This window comes from Anopheles nili, chromosome 2, assembly GCF_943737925.1.
Source record: "Anopheles nili chromosome 2, idAnoNiliSN_F5_01, whole genome shotgun sequence".
Taxonomy (NCBI): Eukaryota; Metazoa; Arthropoda; class Insecta; order Diptera; family Culicidae; genus Anopheles; species Anopheles nili.
Window position 1 is genome coordinate 46,469,110 of NC_071291.1, and position 26,709 is coordinate 46,495,818.

The 26,709-nt window shown below is 42.1% G+C and overlaps 3 protein-coding genes across 3 annotated transcripts; all 3 read right to left on the reverse strand.

Moving 5' to 3' along the window:
• Positions 1-22: 22 nt before the first annotated feature.
• LOC128724343 (uncharacterized) lies at positions 23-8,821 on the reverse strand. Its single transcript, XM_053818073.1, has 4 exons — positions 8,585-8,821; positions 8,085-8,429; positions 6,859-6,996; positions 23-6,773 (listed from the first exon to the last, which is right to left on the reverse strand). Exons 1-4 carry the CDS (start codon positions 8,819-8,821, stop codon positions 285-287), a joined length of 7,209 nt encoding a protein of 2,402 aa, XP_053674048.1. The 3' UTR covers positions 23-284.
• Positions 8,822-10,247: 1,426 nt separating this feature from the next.
• LOC128724354 (uncharacterized) lies at positions 10,248-11,226 on the reverse strand. The gene is made up of 3 exons (XM_053818083.1): positions 11,140-11,226; positions 11,000-11,059; positions 10,248-10,930 (listed from the first exon to the last, which is right to left on the reverse strand). Exons 1-3 carry the CDS (start codon positions 11,224-11,226, stop codon positions 10,340-10,342), a joined length of 738 nt encoding a protein of 245 aa, XP_053674058.1. The 3' UTR covers positions 10,248-10,339.
• Positions 11,227-12,578: 1,352 nt separating this feature from the next.
• Positions 12,579-24,929, reverse strand: LOC128731468 (solute carrier family 35 member F4). The gene is made up of 8 exons (XM_053824592.1): positions 24,842-24,929; positions 23,826-24,760; positions 23,417-23,735; positions 23,029-23,118; positions 22,783-22,912; positions 21,041-21,110; positions 18,664-18,693; positions 12,579-13,237 (listed from the first exon to the last, which is right to left on the reverse strand). The coding sequence occupies exons 1-8, from the start codon at positions 24,927-24,929 to the stop codon at positions 12,830-12,832; spliced, it is 2,070 nt and encodes a 689-aa protein (XP_053680567.1). The 3' UTR covers positions 12,579-12,829.
• Between the last annotated feature and the right edge of the window lie 1,780 nt (positions 24,930-26,709).

Consider the following 26,709-nt stretch of genomic DNA (forward strand, 5'->3'; position numbering starts at 1 on the left):
CTCAGAGGAATGTAGTTGTAATTTTTATTCATGCACGTTTGTTAAACACAAATAAAATTCAATGCACTCGAAAAGAAGGAAAGAAAACAAATAGTAACTTATTTTTAGTCAATGCACAATTTCACCACGTCAAGCAAATTAAACATTGGTATGTTTTTCTTACATTTTAACAACGCAATCGTTTCAATACAGCCATCATATGTATGGTTCTTTTTTTCACATTGCGCAACAGCTGCTGCTTCAAGAACTTCATACTTCAATTCATTCATTTCTGTGTATGATTATTATGTTGCTTGTTTTGGTTCAGCCGAATTTACAGTTTCTTGCTCACTTGTAGACGATTTGTCGTTGGGGGTGGATGGTTTAGAAACATGTAGCCCATTTTCTTCATCAATACCACCGCCATCGGTTTTAACGGGTTCCTCCTCCCTTTCTGCCTCTTCCAACCAATCAGTTTCAGGATCCGCTGTTTCTGTTACTTCTTTCTGTGTCTTACGCTCAGGTTCGGGGGTTTTCGTATCAGTAATGTTTGGCCGTTTTGTGCCCATTGGCTCAAACTCCATCAGATCGTATCCCAGGCGTAGCCGCTTTCTGCCTGAATGCATGCCGCTGCTGTCGTTCTGATCATCCAGATCATCAGGATCTTCAATTTCCGGTTTGTCGTAATTCCTACTGCGCGTCTGATCTTCGCACCTATGCCATCCTGTGTTTCTCGGCATAATTTTGCCATTTCTAAATTTGGTTATGCTATAGCTGCACGTGGAGTTACGGCACTGGTAAATTTGAATGCCGTCTGCTCGCTCGTGGCGAAGAGCATAGTGCACTCCTTTATAGTGCAAGATCCTACTCGCAGTATCTTCCGCATCCATAAAGATGAACTCGGACCGGTTTTGTCCTTCATTTTTCAGGGACATCTCTTGGCTGGTGTGGTGGCCCAAGGTCGTTAATTCTTCTGTATCATTTGCATTTTCCAAAGTTACCTCCCCCGGATCCACGCCGGAGTTCGATTGCGAACTAGTCGACCGTAATACCGCATTACTCGGTGAGCTGCCGATGTTACCTGCTGACAACGTTAAGCAGCTGATAGGAACAGTAGTCATATTTGGCTGTTTAAGCCCGGCAAGAGGTCGATTGATCAACTTTGGCACCAGATGCCTCGGTACATGTTTCGTCACGCCACAGGTTAATTTTCCATTCGTTCTGCGGTAGATTTTGGCCTTACATTTGGGATCATCGACACATTGCCACGTGATGGTGCCATCGAATCGTTTGCCAATATATTGATACGAACGACCTTCGAATACCAGAATTTTTGATTCCGTTTCTTTTGCCGTTGTAGACGGCGAAACCGTGTCGTCGACGACGTCTTCGTGCGGCGCATGTCGATGCGTACGGTCGGAAAAAACGCATCCGTTTGGAAGCATTTCAAGTGTCACGGAGCAGGGATCCGATTGATCCGTCTGGTCCTGGCCAACGCAGTAGAATATGGACGTCATATCGGGCAGCTGTTGGCACTCCGTATCGGTGTATCTATAGCCCTCGTATATTATCGTTTTGCTCCCGTCCGTGGTTGGTAGCACGCGAAAGTTCTTCGAACCACGACCTACATCGCGCAATTCGCTACAGTCGGGTTGGTTGTGTTCCTGGTGGGCAGCGGTCATCACCGCCAGCTGGCCGGATGGCAGCAATTGTAACGCAGCGGGACAGTCGGATGTTTGGCAACAGTACAATCGTTTGCCATCGGCCTGCTCGTGCGATGTTGAAAATTCGTACAAGTAATCCTGATACAGCACGAGATTATTGTTATCCGAATCTTTCACGAAAGAGTACTCTTCCGTGATCGTTGGAGCAACTGATTCACCTGCCGTTCCCAGTTCGACTGTGGCAGCGATCGGAAGCTCCTCGTCAGGGGAGGTTATGGTTTGTTTCTCGTTTACCTCACTCATGGACTGGTCAAAACTAGTCCGAGTTTCATACGAAATGTCCATCGAAAAATCAGCTGTATTGTCACCACAACTCTCACCATTTTGTGCCAAGGGTGGTTCGTGATTGTGTGAATTATTCAAACGAAGATACAATAGCTTCGTTTTAACATCCATGTAGGCAACGGTGGTGCACCCCTTGGGTTTGAGATAGCGGCATCTATAAACACGCAGTCCACAGGCCAACTTAGTATGCAACCAGTACACGTGACCTTGATGCTGCAAGGAATATCCTCGCACGGAACGCTGGATCTTGTAGTCGTTATATCCGCGCTTCGTGCATAAGGCTAAATAGGACTGTAATTTTGATAATGAACACATGTCATTTTTTACTTGGGGAATTCGCTGTTGTTTAGGTTGCAAAGTTGGTGATTCGCACGGTTCGTGGGAGTGCTTTGTTCTACTGTGGAAAGATAGCAAACCTTTAGAGTTTATTTTGATGATTACCATGCACAAATGAGAATGGTAACGAATGCACCGATAAAACGTCCACCCATCTCGGCGTTCCCACGTCCAGGTATATTTGTGTCCGTTGTAATAAACTGTTTTATCCGATCGTCCCATTAATACGTAGTTCCTGGTTCCCTCTGCTGAACAAGGGGTAGGTGTAATTTGCTGCGAAGCACGTTCTACTTCCAGCGTTTCAGGGGGAGGAGGGCGATGGTTGTGGGGCGGATTCGGTTCGCTGATCGGCTCACCTGAGACCGGTAAGATCACCTGAGCTGGACACTGATGACGGCTGTCCCATAAAGAGCAGCGCCATTGCATCGAGTCTTCTGACATAGGTACATATCGATGGCGCTGGTAGTGCAAAATGTCAGTTCCATTTTTTGCCACAATTTGGAATGAATCCTCCGTCATTTCAGCATTTGCGTCTTGCTCTTTGTCAATAAATTTAGCCGAAGAAGAGGCAGCCGTGGGATCGGTGTCTAGTTTATGGTTCTGCTGGAACTCCTCCGCCCAAGGGCGTGGACCTTTACGATTAATTTCTCTGCCAGGCGGGTAGAATCGGAAGTAGCGCTGATTACGATGAATAGTTGAAAACGCTCGTTTAGATGCCTCTTCTTTACGCATACGCGACAACGCAAGTGAACTGGATGTCACTTTACGAGACAAAAATTGTTTTCCCTCCTTACTGGCCGTCACAAAAGCTGAGTGATTGTGCGGATGTCCATTCGTACCATCTATAATCGTGCCGTTCTTCTGGCAGAATAGCGCTGCCCGACAAGCCTTCGACTGGAACAATGAGCACCGCCAACATTCCCGACCGTACCTGACCATTTTCAGGCGGTAGGAGAAGTTCTCGTGGTAGATAGTTTTATTCCAATCGATGCGCCCGTTTGGTGTTGGCATAACCGGCAGTGTGTCGTTAAGAAAATGATTTTTATACTTGCCGTCATTCCAATTCTTCACAAACTCGCTCAAGTTCGCAGCCGGTGGATCTAGCTCGTCAAACTCAAACGGATCCGCTCTACCGATGAAGTCTCCGTTGCTTGCATGGTTGTGTGGCTTAACACGCTGGCCGTTAGAGATGACTTCGCCATCTTTGTTGAAGGCCACGGTAGCACTGCACGATTTGTTCGAGCGGCATTTCCAACAAGAATCGCCGTTCACGTTGTGGTTGCGTAACGAAAAGCGATAATCTTTGTAAACGAGCGATATGTGGCCCCGTTTACTTTTAAACAGCTGGTACTCTTTGCCGCCATCACTATGCTGCGGAGGGGATTTTTTCTGTGGAAAAATTCGATTCACTACTTGAAAACCCGCAATGTTGCTAGCTGTGCTTAGATTTGCATGCACGGTTGGAACCAAATGATCGTGAGAGCTCTCGAATAGTACTGTCGGTGGAGCACCTTTAGCTGATCCAATTTTAACTTTCAGCTTCGATTTGCAGCCTACCGATTCGACACACTCATAGATAGCTGTACCATCCGAGAAGGATTTGATTTTTTTCATTTTATTCTGCTTATACATCAGCATATTACCATCAATAATTACTTCGCTTTTCTGCTCTTTAATGATGGATTTGGATTGGCTCTCCACGACAGTAGTAGCAGGTTTAGTTGGGAATCGCATCGGTTCCGGTAGCTCCTGCAACGCAGGGTGGTTGTGATATGTGTCACGGTACGTAGAACAGCTGTTATCGACACGAATTACAGCTCTGCCCAAGCAGCCTTGGCGCATCATACAACGCCATATAATCGAGCCATCAGGGCGCGAGTAATCTTTGTTGTATCGATTATTTTGGAAAATTAAACTTTCGCCATCGAAGCGGTTTCGTGCAAAGTAATAATCATACTGGGCATTCACTTCCCGCGCTGGTTCAGCGGTATTTGCGGGCGAGAGCATTGACTCTTCATCTTGGTATTCGAGATGAATATCTGTATCATCGTCACCGTCGTAAAGGTTGCCGTCTAAGTCCTCTGGTAGCTGAGGGTGGTTATGCTTATGATTTTCGGTCACCAGACTTCCATCCTTTAAGATCTTCACCGATACGCGGCAGGTTTTTTTATTCATCTGGCATACCCACTTAACGGATCCGTCCAACCGTTGGCGCGTGCAAGATCGAGAATATCGGTACCCGCGAAATACTAGGCCTTGTGTCATTCGCCGATTTTTTACATATCGGTACTGGGCCTCGGATGCTGAGAGTACGGTTGGACCACTGTCGGAAACATCGAGCATCGTGTTTAACAACGACCTCATATTTGCCTCGGGATCGTCTTGCTCCTCAATGCATGTATTAAAATCGTCCGAAGTTGTCTGCGTCGGAGAAGAGTTTTTGCTTTCGTCTGCCTCATGCATGCTGGTGCCGCACTCTTCATCAATAATTGTCTCATCAGATACAACTGGAGGTGGCGAATGGTTGTGGTTGGAATTATCAGATTTCTTAATCGTTTGGTTTGAGTACATCACAATTGCAGCACGACAGCCGTTTATTGCCTGTGCACATCGCCACAAAGATGTGTTGTCGACCCGCATTCCTTTTTTATTGTAACGATACCCGGCATGAACCAGTGTCGTACCGTTTTTCTTGTTCCGTACAAAGTACCACTCACTGCTTATGAATATTTTGTTTGGAATATGGTAGCTTTTCTTTTCCACGCGCTGCACGGTGTTTTCTGGTACCTCTACCGCGTCGGTAGGAGGATGATTATGTCGTTTATCGTTAACCCACTCCAAGGTACCGTTCGGGAGTTGATATAGCCCGGCGTGACAAGTTTTGCGATTCATTTTGCACACCCATGTAACGGTGCCGTCCACACGTAGGCGCACCTTACAGTAACGATACCCTTCGTGCACTAGTGCTCTGTTCCCTTTTTTATTTCTCACTATACGGTAGATGGCCTTGTGTTGGGATTCTGCCTTCCCTAAAAGCTTTTTGACTGGGTCTCTCTCATCTTCTGCATAAAGTGAGTGGGTCGCTAGTTTAATATTTTTCTCGTCAGGAGGGTTTCGTCGCTGATCATTAAAGCTCTCTACTTGATTTGTTCTTTCCGCCCGTGACGGCGAAGGGACTGTTTCTGATTCTGTACTGCTATGCGTATGTGTCCCATTTTTGGAGACGTAAGCCAAACCATCTGACGATATGATTACATTTATCTTACAAGTGTCAGGATTGGTGGAGCATTGCCACGTGCTCATTCCGCATGACTTGGAGCTAATTTTCGTGTATCGGTAGCCATCAAGAAGGAGAGCTTCTTCTCCTTTCGACGTCGGTACCAAGCGGTACGCAGTAGTTCCACGATCCTCTTTGAAGGTTTTGAATGTTCTTTTGAGGGATGAATGATCGTGTTTGCCAATTATTTCCACTAAACCATTCTCGTGTTGTAAAGCAGCGACCCCACACAAATCGTAGTTCCTTCGACATCGCCAAATCACTACGCCATCGGCTCGCGTGGTTTCTCGTACATACAGATGTCCATCAAACCGCAATCGAACACGGTCCTTGGTAGTTCTTATTAATTTAAAATTATAACCACTTTGAACGACTCCTTCAATTTTTCTGCCTCCTAGGTCCGTTTTCTCGTTTTCATCATCCGACACGGGGGATCTTGATTGGAAATCTGCTACTGCGTTTCCCTGATCTTGCGTATTATCATCCGCATAATTTTCATGCTCCATTGAAGAGGATTCGTCATCCACATCATTCGAGGAGGATGACGCATCTGCATTGTTTGAGGATGCTTTGCGATGCGTGTGTATATTCTTCGCATGTGTATGCGTTTCAAAAGGTTCCAATTCATTTTCGTTCGTTACATCTCGCCGTTTATGCTTAACGCTGTACCTGTAACCTTTATATACGAGAGAGTTCTCGCTATTATGATTCTTCACAAAATTGAAATCTTCCGGTCTTTGGACGTTGCTGTGATTTTGCATTTGTTGTGTGCTGTCCAGTAGGTTTAAGATGTCGCTATCGCTAGCGTCATCTACCACTTCTTTGTCGTGGGTGTGATTGCAAGCATATCCTATCAAACTACCATCATCGTCAGTGTATACGTTGACTTGGGCATGACACTCGGGTAATCGGCACATCCATTGGTATTGTTCGTTTTGCATGTACAAGAAACCATGTTGCATAAGGCAAACTAAGCCATCTTCATCAGACACTTCGCGGAAGGGCTGAGGATCTTCTGTCGCACCGTTGCCATCGGTTACGTAGGAGGAACTTGCCATCAATGGCAGCAAAGGAGTCTGTCTGTACTCTGCTTGTTCGTTCCAGTCACATGTGTCATCGATATCCTCTGGTTCCTCTTTAATCGGCAATTGGCACTCTATTTCTGCACTCTGCTACAAAATTTAAAAAACCATCAATGTATCATAATGTGCACAGTTCATAGCTTTCTTTTAAAAACACGAGCTTCTTGGAGCTTACTTCGTCATATTCGGAGTTGAAACTATTGTTGACCGTGAGTTGGACATTTTTTCGTGGGCGATCTGGCATCACTTCTAGAAGATTTTCTACTTCTTCTTCTTCATCTTCCACGTCGGCATTCTTCTCAGTTGCTTCAGTCTGTGGGGGGAAAAAATAAGATAGCCTTATCATCGTACACGCTATGAGTCTGGAAAACGTGAGTCCAAAAGTTAACTAAAAGCTATCATCATTTTAAAGTTTTCTACAGCATCCACCATTCGCCTGCCAAGTATACCATTTGCCTTTGTATTAGGTAGGTTATGTCAGGGTATGTATGATGTCAAGTGATGTGATTTGGCTAACATATAGGCCCTAGATAATGTGAATGTGAGAGTTAGGTTAAAGATATCTTCATTTTCAGATTTTCACAGCATTTACCATTCGTAATGCGTCCAAACAATGTACCATTCGTATGTATTAGGTAGGGTATGTCAAAATATGTATAATGTCTCAAATGATGATGATTGAAATACAAAGCTTACAAACGCGTGTAGAGAAAGAGCATGTTTTCATGCTCTTCATGTATTCATGCGTTTCGTCCAATGGATCTATTTTAACAAACGAGATACGCAAATTTAAACTGCGCCACAAATGAATCAGTGTTAGATACATCACAAGTTATCAAAATAAGAATTGATTTTCGCTGTCCAAGAATGTCAACTTGATCATGTGTGGCGTCATTGCTCATCATCATCCTTCTCGTTTGCACTACCCAAGGGTTTAGCACACAATCGGTCTGGCTAGCGCTCTCTCAGTTATTTGTCGGTCTTGCATATCGATGTGTCCGTGAACCCCCCTTAGTCGTGTCTATATATCGACAATGAAAATGGCGAAATACACGCACACAGCTTTAGAGAAGAAAATGTCTGCAGTAGCTTGCCAGAAACTACAAATATATAATCTACCATGCTGGACAACAAGCGACAACTTGAAACAAATTGAGTCCATGCAATAGCTGTGGCCTAGTCAGAAACAATCTCGTAAAGATGGAAGTAATGCCAGCTAAACGAATGCATGAAGATTATTCGTTGTAATCTTCATGGTGATGACGACGTCACTACTCGCGACGTTTGCTTGAAAGAACCAAAAGCGGCACAATTATCGGAACATGCGCACGTAATGCAGCACCAGATAGTGAATTTCTTCAATATTACAGCAGTAGGATAAAAAACAGAGGTGGATCTTACCGAGTTTGGGATGCAAGTATCTACGGTTCCAGATGAGTCAGCAACGCTAGTTACAGCTCCCTGGAGGGACAATTCCGATGTAGTATGGGATTGCTGGGGAATATCAACTGGGAGGAAGTCGTCAAGAGTGATGGTTTCAGCGAAAATATCCACGTTCTTTTCCTTTTTGATGTACTTTGGAGGAAGCGTTGTAGATAGAACAACCGTACCGATACCCAGGCGACGCTTCCAGTTTCTCTGCAAAGCGTCATTAGTGCGACACTGTTCTCTATAGTGGTGGAACTCCTCAATCTTTGCCACACAGGCATAACATATCAGGGCATCGGGATCGTCGCTATAAGAGATCTTGATCGTCGGAAAGAAAATTATACCAAAAAACAAAATAAAACACATAAACATACAAATTAAATCCACAAGTATAAAAACATGTTGAGCCAATATGAGCTTAGGAACCAGCAAGATAAAAGAATATTACGGAGAAAATGTAAAATCATACATACCTCCACAGTTGTACACTCGTAGATTTTACGTGTTAACAGCTCTTCTTTATAACCACCTGGGAACAGCTTTCGTAGATTACAATTATCATTGCAACACAAACGACAACAGCCAGTCTCGTTTGAGAACTCATTTTCTACTATGGAATGTTTTAGCAATTGATCCTCCACCGGTATGTAGGAAGAGCCATCTTCTGCAGCTTGTGGCTGTTGAAAGCCGCACTCAGGAACACTCTCCATTGTTTGTCCAAACTACGATTCTACAACATTCCACGACTTACGGCCGAATATACAATTTGTTCAAAATTTGCGACAAACTTGAGCGAACTTTGGTTCACAACACTGGTTTTACTGGTAATCTTTTCGGGCTGTACTGACGATTTGTAGAATGTTACCTCAACAACGATTACCACAGAAAGCAAATGTCTCTCGAAAAGACGGCGTATATGCTTTCCCTTTTTCTCCGCGCAACGTCAAAATACACCATGCTCACCAGGTGTACCGTAACACTATCACCACTACATTCACACCAAGGGCAGCAAAAAAGAAAAAGAAAAACCCTTTTAGAGAAGATTCTGGACGTTGCGAAGTATTATCTTTCAATCTTTCTAAAGCGTCATCACCGGTTATTTATCCGAGCAAAGAACACTCATAAAAAACTGGTAAGGTTACATGGTGTAAGGAAGCATTAGGAACAACAATGAACATGAGATGTGTGAATCAACGAAGCGCTGGTTGACCCCCATACATACTGCGATTAGGCACTTTACACTTGCGTTCTTTTGAGCTGTATGTGCGGTGTAGTGATGAACATCGATAGAGATCTATATTGTCGATCCCACGGCAGTTCTTTGACAATTTTCTATACAGTGTCATCACTACATCAACATCACAAAACTCTCAATAAAGCCAACCCAATTTACAAGGATACGTGCTGAAAGAACACTGTTGACTGACACTGATGCGTGATGTGGTATCAAACCTCGTCGACGATGTTCTATTAGCGGTTACTAGCGCAAATCGTTATTCGAGGCAAAATCTTAAATGCAAACTTAAGTGTCGTCCGACAACAACACTAGAACGCGGAATGCTTCGGACACTTTGGAGAGGTTTGACAACCGCTAGCAAGAGGATGATACGTTCAACCTCAGCTCGCAGCTCATTGTTGCACAGTGGTAAACAACCGGACGCGAAATACCGTAATGAAGAAACTACTTTTATTGTTTATATTTCGTTTACCAATGTTCTTTAATATGTTAGTTCATGCTGTCAAATAGCATTGTATTCCGTTACCTTAGCATGAAACTATTCCTTGTAACAGTACGTGATTGTAGAGAAATAGAATATAAATCAAATATGATATTTTTAATTTTCAATAATATAGACGTGTATGTTAGTAAGCAGTGGTTCTAAGCTACCTTATGGGAAAGTTCAGTCAAGGGTCCCTCGGCTTTTCATACAATACTGTTTATTTTGCCGCTCACGAACCAAATGTCATTCGTTTGGTTCTGTGTTTATAGTGCGTAGTTGTAATGTAGTATGATTTTTAAAATCCAGTTTTCAGCATTAATTTGGCTTATAACACACGAATGATTCTTTTATCGCGATAATATTTTAATTATTCATATTTATTCAGGTAAAAATAAGCACTAATTGAAGAGCCCAGCAAATTATCTATAAATAACTTTTTTTTATTTCATACACTCAACAGCTATATCTGACTCAACATTTCTTGTTGCGCTACTAGTTTTGCAGTTATTAGCGAACCAATGTTGGTAGACGGTTGGATTTAACAACTCGGTCCCACATTAATGGCCATAAGGATAATGGCCACATGCGAGGTGGCAAAGAACTCTGCCATAATCCATTGCGACGATCCTTAGCATAACGTTCGGCTTTAGCTAGCAAACGATAATAATGATATAGTTGAGCTCCATGTGCGTCTGTTCGATTTCGTATTGGTTTCGGCACAGCAATGGTTAATTTAGCAAATCCGAGACTAAGCAGGGCTTCACCAATGTCGATGTTGCTCTTAGAGCCAGTTAAGAATACACGACACTCAGCATGATCATGGTGGGCGTTTGCTACCATCGGAACGAAACATATTTCTTTCCCAGCTACGATCGACTGAAGCCAGGAGTACCCGTTTGCATTGATGTCAATTCCGTTGATTTTAATAGGAATTGTTTTTTTTGACCAAAACAATATTTTCGCAGGTGGACGGTGTTGCACAACAAGCAGCGGACCGTACTGTTGTGAAGGTTCGATTTTGTTTACCCACCCATACTGTTTTATCTGATCGCGAATAAAATGCGATGGTATGTCAGATGCTCGTCCAAAAATTGTAATCTGCAATGATGGAAAAATAATCTCTGCAATGTAGAAAGCGTTTTTTCTGATCGTACAAACCGCACTTACTGGACGTATTTTCCTATATGCCACTAGCAACAAAATTCCCGACACTGAGTAGCTAACAATCTGCAAAATTGTTAATGTAAAAGATTTACGATAAAAGCAGATTCAAAAAGGTAAAATAGCAGGCGAACCAATATACTTACTTCGACACCTTTCGTATCTTTGCGCATAAAGTTAGAAAACTCATCCCACCATGTCATCTGGGCGATAGAGCCCCGTTCCACAACCATGGTAGATTTTTTGATTACTCAAATGATCTCGATGATCTCAAATTGAACGTAAGCTCAAGGTCAGCTGCAACACATTTGACGTATGACGAAAGCGTAGTCAAAATGTAGCTTTAAATTTGGCTTGGAAAACAAGAATACTTTTCAAGATCAGACGCTTCATGAAGATCAGGTAAATTAAACATTTGGAGTAGATGACACTGTCATAACAACACGTGACGTCATCTTAGAGCTTATGACAGTTGTCACAAGCTGTATTAGCCGTCGGTCCATACAGACAAATGCATGGTTGATTGGGAACGACAATGTAAAATTAAATGGTTTTAGAAAACACGAACGTTTTACACTCTACCACATAATACAACATAAATATGAGAAAAAGCGATTTTTTTAGATTTTACGGAAGAATTGCAATCTTTGTTTCTGAACTGAGGCTTACTTGCCAACATTTCCAACTTCGCGGCATAAAGGTGCATGATTTCTCCTGCATTGTGCAGAATCGATTCGTTGTTTTCGCTCGTTTCAAGGTTGTATATCTGAATTGAATGGCCAAAATTGCGATTTCTTTGATTAAGGGTAACAGTTACCTTATCTACACCTAATATGTCGATTGCCATGTTTGGTCAACACGCGGGGTTGCGATGTATGCAAAGTGTTATCTTATCGCATTCCTCCACAAATCTGTAACTGACCTGAAACACTATCCGATAACATTTATTCTAAACCGGGGGAATAAAATCGACTCATTATTAGAACGAATAGCAGTTTCTGCTTCTAATCTAAGTACTATCATTAAAAAATAGATTCTATCACCGGAAACATCGATTCCGCAAGGAGTGACTAGAGAATCTAAGCTACAAACAGGAGTGGTAAAAAAGTGTACGAACTATCCTAGTTTCCTGGGAGGATACAGTTTAGTAGGTTAAACTATCATTGTAACTAGAGTTTTAACGAATGAACATCCACTATACGGTCTTTTATTTGCTTTTTATCGTGTCCATTATTGTCCATAACCGTTACGAAAAAAGCAAATAGTGCTGTACAATACGCGAGTGTGTTACTGTCTGAATGAGGATGTGTTGCTAAATTTTGCAAAACTTTTCGATAAGTGGTAAAAGGGGAAAAGTGTTTCTTGTGTTCTGGAGAACGGTATATGTATTATTAAAAATGAGTTATTATTTGGAAAAATTAAACTATCGGTACACAGTGCAATGCTTCCATCGTTTCTCTTTTTTTCTGCATGTTTGTGCCACAATACCGATGGCACTGTCTTATTTATCGTTCATTGAATAGTGAGGATATTCAAACGAAAACTCTTGATTTATATAGTTGCCTTTTTTGCCATCTGTGGGGATTTATCATCATGAACTGGAATTCGGAGCATTCGCATCAACCTAAAAATGCTTTGCATTCTAAAGAAACTATTGCTGTGAAAGATCTTTGAGAAATCAAAAACAATCTTTACGTGCCTTCTAAAATCCTTTTGCTCTAAACACGTGATACGCATTGGACGCATGGCTCCTAAAATAATAACTGAAGATTATCGCAGCTACTTGAGATTGTCTTGAGTATGATGTGTTCGAACCTGTCGAACCACGAGAACCATTCACTCCAACGAGCCGTACGAGCTGCTGCGTCCGTTCAGTGATGGATAATGATGGCTAGATGTAGCGGTCAGAGAGTTGGGTCCGCTTCTAGTGCCCAAGCCGGGACTGAGCCTGATCGAACCAGGTTTACGGATGAAGTTGGTTGTCATTTCGGTCAGCGAGTAGTGGCGCAGTTTCGCGTGCGGATTTAACCCAACAAAATCGCTGCTACTATCGTTGCGAAGGATGTGCTGAAAGTGCTGCAGGCTTTGCTGGTGCTGCAAATGATGCTGCTGTTGCTGCTGCTGCAAGTCGGTCATCTCACCCGGCCAGAGGGAGAGCGAAGATGCGATCGAATGTAGCCCGTCCGATAGTCGATGACGTCGCGATGCTGGGATGGAGTTCCGCTTCGTGGATGACGACCCCATCTGAAAGGTATCAGGGAGCAGGGAGAGGGCCGAACGGCGCGGGAGCAGGAATCCGAAGGGATGGAATAACACAAGGACATCGATTTAGTGAAGTGTTTGCCAAGGTCTATTTACCAACACGAAAGCCGGTGTAGAAGCGGTGATGATAAATAAGTTCGGCGGAACTAAAATATTATAGATAGAACACGTGAGGAAGTCGGTAGTAGGTAACCAAAACTTAATAGTACAGCCATGAAGCAGCCAGGATTGAAGAAACCGTAACCGTATCGTTCGGAAAACACTTATCGGGTGTTTTTCTTCGATTGAAAACAAAATACAAAAGATCGCGACAGAAAATCAGCAAGGCACCCTCACCGACCTGAATTGTGAAGGTAGTAGCAGGCTTTTCATTAGTACAACCGCATAGTTCTCTCTTTCTCTCGGAAGGGAAAGAAAGAAGGAATCGGAGTACACATTGAACGCTGTTCTAAAAATCTGTCCTTCATAATATGCTAGCAAACTGCCGCGAAAGAGTCACTAAGAGTTTATTTTAGTTTAAGCAAAGCCAAACATTAACTTCTAAACTGGCATATTTTATTCAATAGCGCTGAGAGAACGAGAGTACGTTGGTAGCATAAGCAATAAAAAGACGGTTGGCAAAGAAAAAGGAAATGATTAGCGGAAGAAAAAACTCAAAGCTTTTGCGTTGACAATAAAGTACTCATAGTAAATAATGTGTATGAGAAGGTATATATGAGACACATTTTAAGCAACCATAATTGATCTTTGAAATTCATACAAAGGACATAAAACATAAGCCGCGCAAGCAGAAAATTAAGCCGGTAAGATTTGGTTTCTAATCATATTGTATGCCCAGGTTAAACAATTGTGGTGGTTTACACAAAACAAGAGAATGTTTGCAACAAATGCTACTGATCGAGAATTCGTAACATAAAATAGCGTACAAAGCGGACATTATGATAGCAAAAGGATGTGTAACGGGTGATTTACCTTGATCCTTGCCGGTATTTTCGCATTCCAGGTGAACAATAGATGTTTGTGTGTGGGTGTGTGATGGTTTAAGGTGTTGATTTGGTCTAGGGACATAGGTATGGGTTTCAAAACCCCTCTAGCAGAACTGAATGAGCCAGGAGGGAAGAGTTGCTAGTCTGCTTAAAGATTAAGGTTACATTTCGCTTGTGCAATTGTGCGTTACTCTTTAAAGACAGGTAGATAGTAGTCGTAAATAGCGATAAAGATAGATAGTAGAATTTAGCGTAAGTAGACACCAGTTGTACATTTGTAATTTTGTTGCAACATAGATGCAGATAGTGATTGTATCAGTGTGCATCATCAACGAAGAATAAACAATCAAGTGAAGCAATTGAAACAAACGGCTCATAAATTGAAATGTTGTATTGTTGTTTTCGTATCAGTTATAATATAATATAAAATGTGCTCATAGCAGACGTAGAGAAGTTAGAGGGTGGTAGAGATAGTCGATGAAGTAGATGCAACGTGTGGTGAATGTGTGTGGGCGTAGGTGTGTAAAAACAGTTCATCATAGAATGATAGGTTGCGAAAGAGAAAAGAGAAAGAGAGAAAGAGAAAAATACATTGATAGGAAAAAGATGGTGTAATTGAGAAACTGCTACGGTATATGGCAGGTGATCGTGTTCGTTATGATTCAAATTTGCGAAAAATTCCACTTCTTGCAAATGTATGTAATTGCCTAGCTGCCGTTCAGAACTGAACAAAGCGCTATACTGGGCGCTGTGTGCTTACTTACCTGTTGTCGTAGTCAGTTTTACAGCATCTCCCATAGGAATGTTATTTCGAGCGGTTAAGTTGGAGTTGTGGTTTTGGCATTGTGTTTTTGCTTATGGTTAGAGCGTTGTATTAGAGGAAGAGCTAGAACTACATTCCGCAACTCGATACAGAAAACACACGGTGTGTTGTGCAGATGTACTTTCTACCGGACAGTTGATGTGGGTGATGCAACGACAATATCCCTTCTACAAAAGGCTGGCCGACTGTGCGAGTGATAATTGTAGCAACACGCGTGTTTGTATGGCAGTATGTATAGTTAGTGTATGTGTTCGTGTGATATCGTATGTGAGTTTATTGAAATTGAAAAGTTGGATTAGAGAAGAATTAGAAATAGTTGTTTAGTCCATTTCATCCTCAATGCATTCATTTTAAAAAGATAGTTACATCTGGTGGGTAAAAATGAGAAACAATTGCATAAGGTACGGTTGGCTAAACAATATCTAACTGTACGGTAAAAACAAGTAATTGCATCTTCTAATTTAAAGAATTACTGCGTACCGACGAGTGGCGGTCTTTGCAGATCAAATCATCTCTCAACTCCGTGCTAGGAATCCATACGATAAAATCGAAGAAGCTGGATTATTTGAATTCACAATTTTTCAACATGTTTATTCCGTCTTGTTTTTTTTTTTTGTAAAAATCATGTCTGTTTAGGTGCTTTCTGTGCATTTCATAGTGAAAATCATATGTTTTGAGTATATTTTAACTTTATCGGACCAAGTGTAGCTTGTAGGTTAAGTCGAGCAGCATGTAAATTGGTAAGCATGTCTGTCCGGTATGGTTCTATTTTATGTACATTTGGGTTCGCCAATCGGTGCGTGTGAAAGAACTTGTTTGTCTTACACTTTGAAATAAGCAATAAGTAACAACAGAAATATTGCGGAACAGCTTTGTGATAAGCGACTTCAGGTCTTGATTTTAGTTTGATCCTTCAACATAGCAGGCTCTGACTGTATAAAGGTGAAACGGGGATGCTTTGTAGCTGAAAGCATCGGGGAAAGTTGTCAGTTTCTAGCGGACCGAATGGCACGGTTGATGAAAATGGCACAGTGAAAAGGGAGCGCCTAATGGGATGATAGGATGGATAGTTTACATGTTCCAGCAGAGATACATGGTAGCGGTAAATCGCAGGAGTGGTCTAAAGTACTAGAAGTATTGCTAGCACACACACACATATATATGTAGAATGAACGCAGCGAACGTCTACGGAGCTGATCTAAGGAGCAGAAATCGCAACCTACTTTGGAATCTCACCTGGCCGTGGCCTTAGTTCGAGTTTAGAGTACAATCTTTTGCACTGAATGTCTTGTTACGGTTGGGTAAGATGTGAGTGATTCATTTGGGGTTATCTTGAACAATGAAATTTCTTTGCTCTTATGTGGTGAAATTTAGCTTGAAAAAACGGTTGTCATTCGTATATGCCTGTATGCATAGATAGATTTGCAGTGACATGAGCAGTAAAGGATCAGCAATTGAGAGATACTGTTAAACGTTTACCTCTTTTGTCGTATATCTGGAACGAGTAGTTGTGGAATTAGTACATTGCTTACCAGACACTACGAAAAAAGGGATGATAAAAGAGTGAGGATGGAATGAGTGGAGTGAGCTGACGGGGTTTAGTTTAAACAACAAAAAATGTAACATTACTTGATTTCATTTTTTTTCTAAGCTTTTGCTCATTTAGCTAGGCGAACAGTTCCAGTGTGAACAATTACAAGTAAGTGCAATTTGTTAAAATTTATAAAAAAAAATACAATACTAGTTTTTTTTTCGGGAAGATTGTGCCATTCTGCACATATCTTATCAGACGTTAATTAGAGCAACACCTTTTTGTGGGAAATTGGCCAGGTATTTATTCAAATCAGAAGAGATGGTTGCCTCTCGTTGGATGCTTAGAAATGTCAAGCACCTAAGTACTCTCTTGCGTTAATAATACAACCCTCGCAATCACGAGGCACAAAGTTTCCGCCTATCAAAATAGCCACCGTAGCCCAATGAATTATGAAAGTTAATTAAATTTATCACCATCCTCAAACGTTATTGCAACCAATTCAAGACCAAACCGTTTCGGACCGAACGGACGCTGTGATAGTGTGGGTTGCGATCTTTTTTTTAACTTCAAACTGCCTCTTTGTGTATTTATTTTTATTTCGATATCTGCCCTGATGAGCTTTCCACAAATTCTTACACTAACAAGGGATACGGTAAGAAGCGTATACCGGAACTAATGAAAAATTCAGCGCAAGTTCATGCTGCAGAGCTTAAAAGGAAAAACGAAACTGTTGGGTTTTAGCGGGGTTCGCTTGGAATATGAACTCATTCCAGCTGAGAACGGAAACGTATATCGATTTTGTTCTGTAACCATTTTAACTGAAAGCGCACGTCATAAGACAAACCATCATCAGTATCGATTAGTTGATACAGTATAATGGGATCATTTTCATCACCATTTAGCTTTGGCGCGTTATCTGCTAGGGCACATCATTTAGGGAGTTTAGCAAATATATCAAACCGAATGAAGGAGGTGAAAGGTGTCCGCAGGAAAAGTGTCCGTTAGAGCGTGAAGCGACCATTGAGGGTACGCTGTATGCAAAATATGTTTCGTTCGCCAAGAGCTGGCCAAATGCTGGACCGCGAGTGTTGTAGGGGCTGCTTAGCATCATTAAACAATGTTCATTAATGAAATAAATGCTCCTCATCATCAATCATGACTAGTTAGCATTAATTCATGAGCTACGAAAGGAGTATCATGTGATAGAGAATCGGACGGTTTATGGATCATTAGGTTGGGGAGCGATCGTTCGTTGAAGCTTTTCAGACAGTAATCAGACGCTTCGGTTGAGTATTGAACGAATTTTCGAACGAATCGATTATGCACGTATGAAATTAAGAACTTAAATTTGCATCGTGTGCATAGTGTTGAAACTCAAAACTTACATAAAACACATGTAGCGATGTCAAAACACATTTAGTTAACGAACCACAATGTCGTACTGTGACTGTGGAGGAGTTTCGACTCGAATACGTTGGTGTTAGATGCGCTACTTGCATATACGGAGCAAGGTATATGATACAATTCATACATTATTGTATTTAAGACAAGCTTCTTTAACGATCGGCGACGTGAAATACGAACCAAAGAAAGTGACAAAAAATGCATTCGTTGTACGATTTATTAAAGTAATGGAATTGAATTGAGAAGTAAGTAACTTTATTAACAGGAAACACGTATGAAAAACATATATATTGAGAGCAAAATTGAGCATTCGAGAGTGATAATCGTAACGGACACATGGACACAAACACAGGCAGAGAATACACACATCGAAATGGGCGCACGAAGAGAAATTGAAGAAAAACAAAAAGAAGAAAAGCAAACTCAAAATCAGAATGTACAGTGAAATATGTCCTCTAGAGAAAGACAAAACGAAGACGACAAAAAAAGAAACATTAACCTAATATGGAAAGTGATAAGAAAAAAAAACACAAAAGTTCTGAACGTTTTGCATACTGCCAAAAAACACATACGGAACCAAATTCGTAAGGATGCAGAAAGAAGTCAGAACAAAATGAAAAGGAAGGTCTTATTCGGTTAGTACGTTATCACGGACACTCACCTCGCGTTGTGACCCAACAAGATGATATTTCTGGAAAACAATTGAAATAGATGGGTTCGTTTTTTTGTTTTATTCGACAATCTAGAACGTTTAATGTAACCACGGGCAAAACTGAACTTCAAACCCGTTTTGTGAAAAGAACGGGGAATTGTTTGTTTGGACGGCCAGGGAAGTATTGTTAAGGAAGCGGAACAACGAGGTCGATTTGTCGTTGCAAGGTAATGCTCATGAACCCAAGACACGGTGGGTATGGATATAGGGTGGGTGGAGATTGATATAGGGCAAGAAAGATGTAGGGGGAAAGGAGGTGGTGCTAGAACAACATAACGGTAGAGGGGTGAAGTGACTTATTACGGAAGTGGATTGAAACTCTGAGTGATGGAAGTAAACAAAAATAGTAGTTCTATTGAAAACACCGACCTACGCTCGTAACACTTTTCCCTGCAGATAAGGCAAAGAATAAGAACGATTCTGTGTTATACGAGCTTTCTTTGAGCATGGAATTCATTAATGTTTCTATACTAGTTCATTCCTTTTCGGTTACGCTTCGCTTCGTAGTTGGACCAGTGAAGCAGTTTTTTATGTGGCATAATCATATTTGCTCAGTGACCTTGCAGTCCTATTTCATAAATAGAATTCCAAACGGATACTTCTGGTTTAACATGGATTGTGAGCGCACGATTTATGAACCAACAGACGGGTGTCTACCAGGTGTTTTCTGTGTTAATTACGGCTGCGAGATCGATTTACTTGTGGGGAATACGATAAGCCAACATAGGAATAGATGGGGGGAATAATGCTTTACCTAATGTTTCATAATAAAATTTAGTAAATACTGATGGCTGGTGTACAGCGGTACAGAGAAAGAGACAGACGAAGAGGAAGAAATGTACAGCAAAAAACAAGAGCGAGAGAGAGAGAGTGACAGATATAGAGCGAGAGAAAAGATTGTGCGACAGAGAGTGGAAGAAATATCGCATCGTAAAATGCCTTCGAGGAAAACAGAGAACAGCACGAAGAAAACAATAGTTACAGTGCGATGAAATGAAGAAAATCCTACATACATAAGATAAAATAAAAAAGGGAGCGAAAGAGAAAAAGTGAGACAGAGAGAAATTGATGGGTGGAAAATTTCGTTGATTGATTAGGAGTTACAATAAGAAGATGCATGATAAAGCAATGTGCACGAAACAAGAGTAACAAAGTCTAGTCATATAAAACTAAGTAAATTTAAGAAGAAAAGGTTTAAATTTCATAGAACGTTCTACAAGGAATAGGACAGTATAATATACTAAATCAGCTATATTGCAGCACTAATTCAGACGCACTCAACTGGTAGTCAGAGTACAAATTAGTAGAGCCAGATATGATCTATTTTGCTAATAACGGTTGAACGTGAACGATAAATGGTATGCAAACAAACATAATTGCTAAATAAATTCGTTCCGTTTTTTTCTTCAACTAGAATCAAATCAAATATACGAAAAATTGTAGGAAGATACTGTTGCAAAATTACAGAAAAAGTAGGTACAGAGGTAGTACGAGTGTGGTCATTTATTGAGTAAGATAAGCATGGCTAGCTATGACGATAGGGTGGCAATACAATTTCGTGGTTTGTAAATTTGATAATGTTACATTTCGTTCGGGCTTAAATAATGTTGAATACTGTTCTGGTTGTGTTAATCACAGATACCACACAAACGAAGACAGAGACAAATGTATAGAATACTACTGGCCTACTAAATGGGCCATTAAACATCGTACATATGTGACGTTTTAAGTAACAAGAATATTAAAAAAACTAAAAAAAAAAACAAAAATCTGATGTTTAAAAAAGTGTTTGACAATGGAATAGGATTCTAAACATATGCATAAGAATGAAGACTAGCCTAAAAAAGAAAGAATGATAAGAGTGGATAAAAACATAGATAAATTGAGGGCCACTTCCGTGAAAAATGCTTCCTAACGGGCAGCTAAGGTTCGATGGTTAAATGTTTCAAAGAATATGAAAGGAGGTTAACATAAAGTGAAAAAATTATTAAACTTATGGAATTTGTTGCCATGTCTTATCATTCTTATGAGTTATACGATGCTGGTTTTTTATGCTGATGAGAGCATCGTCAATAGAGCCCAATTAAACAAATATATTATAGTCGTTTGTTTTTGTTTTTTTTTTACAAAATTGCTAATAATGTACATTGGTAAAACGTAAGTAGAATGCCAAACTTTAAAAACGTAAAGACAAAACGCAAGACGATACTAGAACGGAAACGTTTCGGTTAGAGAACGGAATTGGATTTATGCTGTTGGTTGTAAATTTTTGGTAGTGGTGTAATATTGGCGGAGTAAGATTTATTATATTTGGTTGATTTCCTACCGAATTTTCGTAATCATTATCAGCAGTATCACAACAACATTGGTTTCTTAGTAATGCGCGACCAGTTTTTCTGTAATTTTCGAATACAAACAATTTTAGTTGTAATCATGGTTGTTGCATGGCTTTCGCATACACATTCAAACACACACACACACACACATACTCATTCGTACGCGCATACAATCATATATACACGCATTTTGGCACGTGGCACACGTACGCCTTCATACAGTTCCATTCATTGTAGGATGATACATCAAGACGAACTGTTTAATGCAGGCACACATACACGCAATCAACAAGTAGGCATAGTGTGGCAGGGGGTGGAAGGCTATTATGGGAAGCTACAAAATTGATAGGGTGGAGTGTTTGGGCGACATTTTCAACTTTTGATCAACGTAACAAAACTCGTTAGGGCAAACTGGTAAAGCCTCCGATGCTAGCGGGTCGTCTAAAAATTCCTCAAGTGAGAGACTCCCGTGGGATTGAAGGCTCATACAGGGATGCATGGATGACACAAACAGAAATCGAAACCAGTGCGAAGAGAGCAATTCAAACTGTAACCCTTTGCTTTAGATTTCGCATGCATCGTGTCAGAAATCTTTAAAGAACTTACGAAAAAGCCTGAGGAGGGTGGTAACGTTGCAAAAAAACAAATAGCTAAAATACTTTGGTCGTCGCGAATGGAATGGATGCAGAACATAGGTGTAGCTTAACAAGGGGTTTAGAGATGTGAACACATGAAAAGAGTGAATATGGCATAGTTTTTATAGAGGGGAAGTTAAATGGAGATAGTGAATGAAGAGAGAAAGATAAACGGCAGGGGGGACATATGGTTAAAAACACACCATTGGTTACGAAGCTAGTGAACACGAAATGTAAAATTTAGCTGAGAATCGGTAGGGAACGGAAAGCACAAAACTCCATTCAGCAGAGATTGCACGTACCCATACGAAATCACTACTGATTTAAGTCCATTCATCAAAGGAAAGGCGGAAATCGAAAGAGAGAAGTCGGTTTTTTAAGCAAACGTAATAGGGGTGGCGAATCCGGATGGTGAATAAGTGACGAATGCACGATTCTGATTCGATTCAGCACGAAAAAGCTTATCAATGGATTTAAATTCAACAGCCTTCATTATATAGCTTCCATAGCATACCATTTACATGCTAACCAATGGTGAATGGTATTGTATTAATCATAACATAATAAGTGCTGTCGCTGAAATGATTTCGACGTGGTTTGAAAGTGAAATTGTGAATGGAATGTTCAAATTACGGACGGCTAGCTATGCTTCTTAATGGTTCCGGCATTCCTCAAGCTCAGCTGATTCATTGTAACGTCTTCAAGGGAGCAACTAGATTGTGTAAGACCATAGAACCGCTAGAGACAGGCAAGACTACGAAAAGTGTGCCACAAGTATGACCGCAAACCAAGTAGAGCGAAAGTGAAAAAGAAGCCAAGAATATGAGCAAAGACTGTAGAATAGAACGCATGAAGGAGAGCTTAGAGTACAACAGACGGAAAGGAAGTATAATGAAACAGACTAACGGGGAGCACATCGAGTTGAACGCATTCGACGAACGGAGTGGGAGATTTAGATAGAGGACATGTAACGCAAGAGAAGTTGTTGTAAAACTAAAACACAAAATCAACCATCAACACAAGTCGTACGACAACAACAAAAAAAGTGAAAAGAAATGTCCGTGTCTAACGGGAGGGTGCGAAACGGTGAAACTTACCGCAGCAAACGGGTGATGTAATCGGGCCAATTGTCCGGAAACATCACCAGAAAGAAGCCGACTGCTATCAATATGATACCGGCCAGCTTCATGCCGGCAAATTGCGCCCCATACAGCACGATGTCGAGTGCTGGCAATGGAACGTAAGAACAAAGACGGTTAGTCGATCCGGCTCGAACCGAAATTGCGCACCCGGTGTGTCCCTTCCGGCGTGCGGACCGTAGGGATCCACACGTAACTACTTACCGGCAGAGACGGGCACAGCCGTTATGAGTCCCAGGGTGACGAACATGTTGTACGTTACGGCACTGCTGAACTGAGTGAGGATGTGAAACACTGACGGGAGACACAAATAAAAAGGGAAACGATGCTTCTTTAAAAAAAATGTCCTTTTTGCTGACCTGCTAGGGGGATCTTTAGGATTTTTGCAACGAGCATTAGAGACTCCGAAATAGCCGCTTATTTCGATGAAATTTCGTCTAATACTGTCAGTCCGTTTTGGGCGTTATTGTACGAGTCATAAAGCTTGACCAAACGGTAAGATTTATCAAATGCTGAACAGTACAGTTCATTTGGTTACAAGTGTTCATTTGGTTACAAGATGAATAAGTGACAGAATGGGAGTAATTCTTACCGAGTAATAGCACACTGGCCATCAGCAGCACAACCCAGGGAAGGGTTTCCCAGGGCATAATTTCGGCACCGGTGAAGTAGAGCGCAATGCAGACGGGCCACAGGATGGCCGCGTTGAGGAATCCAATGATCGAGAAGGTGAACGCAATCTGACCGACGGGTGGATCACCCATCACCTTGCGAAACATCACCTTAAAGACGGCGTACCCGGCCGCGGCCAGAGCCGCCAGCACAACTCCGCCCAGCGTCGGGCTACCCGTAATGCCGTCCATGTAAGCTAGCAGTGCAATACCCGTATCACACAGTATCACAGCTACGATCTGCGCAACAAAAAAAGGGCAATTGAAGAGACACGGGGTTACGATGTTACGACGGGTCGCAAGGGTTTAGAGAAGCAAAAGGACACTTACCCGCACGCCGACAAACTGCTCCTGCAGTATCACCCAGGCCAGCAAGTACACGCAGGCGACGTTTGTCGCGAACAGCGCCATCACGTCTGTGGCCAGCAGGGCTTTGAGCGAAAGCGCGTACAGATAGGTGGTGAGCAGCCACAGGATGCAGAACGTGAGGCAGCGGTTCAGGAAGCGCCCGATCGTAAAGCCCCGATCCCGGAAGCCCCGCAGGATCTCGCCCAACACCTCGCCCGTACCGTCGCACTTCTTGATTGCGACCCGCCCGAGGATGTAGATCGGGAAGAAGAGGATCGCAAAGTTGGTGCAGAACCAGGACGCGAAGAAGGGCGCGTTGAAGACGTGTGACGTGATCGGGGGTTGCACGCGGTCAGAGGTAATGATCGGTTTGGCGGTCGACGGCAAGAAGGACGACGTTGGTCCAAACCCGTGCACGATCATCGCCGAGGTTGAGTTTTGGTCCGGTGCCGAACCGGCCACGCCAGCATCCAACGTGCCGTCGGTGATGAACGCGGTCAGATGCGGTGGCAGCGTGGAAGCGTAGGTGTTACGGCGCAGGTACAAGAACTTGATGCAATGTGTGGCACCCACCCACGAGGCGGTCACAAGGACCGTCACGCATACGCCGAAGTACATCTTCTGCGCCAACTCCGAGCAGCACGACGCACGGCATGCCTTAAGCCGTGACGTAGATGGAGGACTCGACGAGGCAGGATTCGCACTGGCAGAGCCCGAGACTCCGCTGCCCGTGAGGCCGACTCCACCACCGAGAAGTGCGTGTGGTTGTGAGGTTGGCGTGTCACAACCACCACCGGTCACCGTAATGCCGATCAGACTGTCCTGGCCATCGTGCTGGCTCGAGGTCACCGAATCTGAGTGCGTGATCTGTGGCACGTTGTTCGTGAAACCTCCGAAGGGTCCATTTGGGGAGTCTCCTATGGGAATGGTGAACAACAATGTCACATTGAGCTGTGGTAAGTTAGGGTGGGCCCTGTGGACCAGCTTGGACAACTGACCTGTCACGACGACAGAGGGAGCACGGACGCGTTTCGGATTGAAGATGGCCGGTATTTCGCTGTCCCGAGTCATGGCGTTCTCTACCATATCCGCTGTCCCTTGTAGCTCGACTTGACCTTACTCGACGTGTCGACGATGTGGAAGTTGAACATTTTAGGTGTACTGAAACGAAGAGTCAAACACATTTGTTTGTTATTTGCGGAACTCTCGGGAGTCGGATTCGCATCAGTTCTGGGAGAGGCGAATGAATCTTTCAAGATCAATCTTCACTACAAAAAAAATCATCAAAAATAAAGCATCACTTCTGTGTTTAGTCCTTGCAGTTATCATAGCGAAAACCCCTTACGAACTCTTAGGCGCCTAATTTTGAACAACCTATGATTCTGGTTTTGTCATGTTCCGAACCTCACTGGGAAGAGTACTTGATTTGGAAACGAATTCCGTTCCGAAACAACCACTCTAGGCGGTCAAAAACTGCTTGACCTTGTCGAAATCTACGAAAAATAATATACTTTTTAGCTACATCGCTCAACGGCAATATCTTTTTATCTCGAATGTAAAATCAATTTTTAATATGAATGATTGAATCAATTTACGTTGCCAATATTGTCAAATATGACTGAAATATAAATTCTTACGTAAACATGTTAATAAATTGAAATGCTACTGAAATAAAACTGACAAAAATCCGGGCTGTAGGAGTATAAGTTACTTGAATGAAATCAAAAAGTTAAACCAATTTAATAAAATTTAGTTGATTTTACTTTGTTGTACTAGTGTTGGTACGCAATTTTGAGGCATTTGTGTTACAACAGCAGCAGCAATTTCCTTACACCGGCAATCCAAGTTTTGCCAACAGAAGAGAAATAAATCTAAATATTGTATTCACTGGTCCTAACGAAAACCGGATTGCATTCCTTAACTTTTAAATTATTTTTTTCTCGCTCATGAATATTTTTGATGATCAACTTAATGCTGCTTGGTTATAGAGGAGCTGACGTAAAAAATGATAACAAACCATGATAAATTACGTTGGAAGCTACGCCCTCTGTTGGTATCCATTTTTAATGGAAATTTTGTCAATTCGATGAGAAATGGAGCTTTCCCCTTTGTTTTTCCCGGGAGAGCGTGAATTAGAGAGGGTGAATCTCTCGGGCACGGTGAAGTAATAATTTAAAAATTTTGTGCCAACAATTTCGGCGTTGACGGCGAACTGCTCTGACTCTGTAGTCGTAGTTGGACGTTTAAAAAAATTAGCTTTGATTTATGGATTAGATAGTATCGATTCAGCAGTGTGAAACCGGTTAGAACTGATGTGCTTTTTTTTTCAGCACTAGCAATATGAACTCTTGAACGTGAAGCATTACGAGCGTTAGACGTGAAACCGTGTGCAGATAATTTGCTCTTTGAGTAGTCGGTTTTAACACATCTTCACAACCATCGATACTTGCGGAGGATTCGTGCGTACTTCGTGGTTGCAACTGACACGGCTTCCTTTACTTGTCGGCTGCAATCGAATGACACCAGTGCGATAAAATCATAAATCCATAAATCCTTTCGCAGTAGATTTTGCAGCATTCATCGCGCTCAGTGGCTAAATCCGTGGCGACACCTGCAAAGTCACTCGTGAGCTTTCCCCCAAAGCACAATAGCGCGAAAATAGTAGTACCGACACGCACTGGAACCGGTGTGGGGCGTGCCACGGTCGACATTGCGCGAGGTGAAATATCTCGCTTTACGAGACCCATTAATTCGAGTGTCCTTGTCCGATCGGTGGTTTGTGTCCACCTGGTGTTCGCCAGGGTTTAATCAGTCACGGCTGAATGTGCCTCCAGCCCTACGGAGTTTGACAGCCCAATGGTGGAGC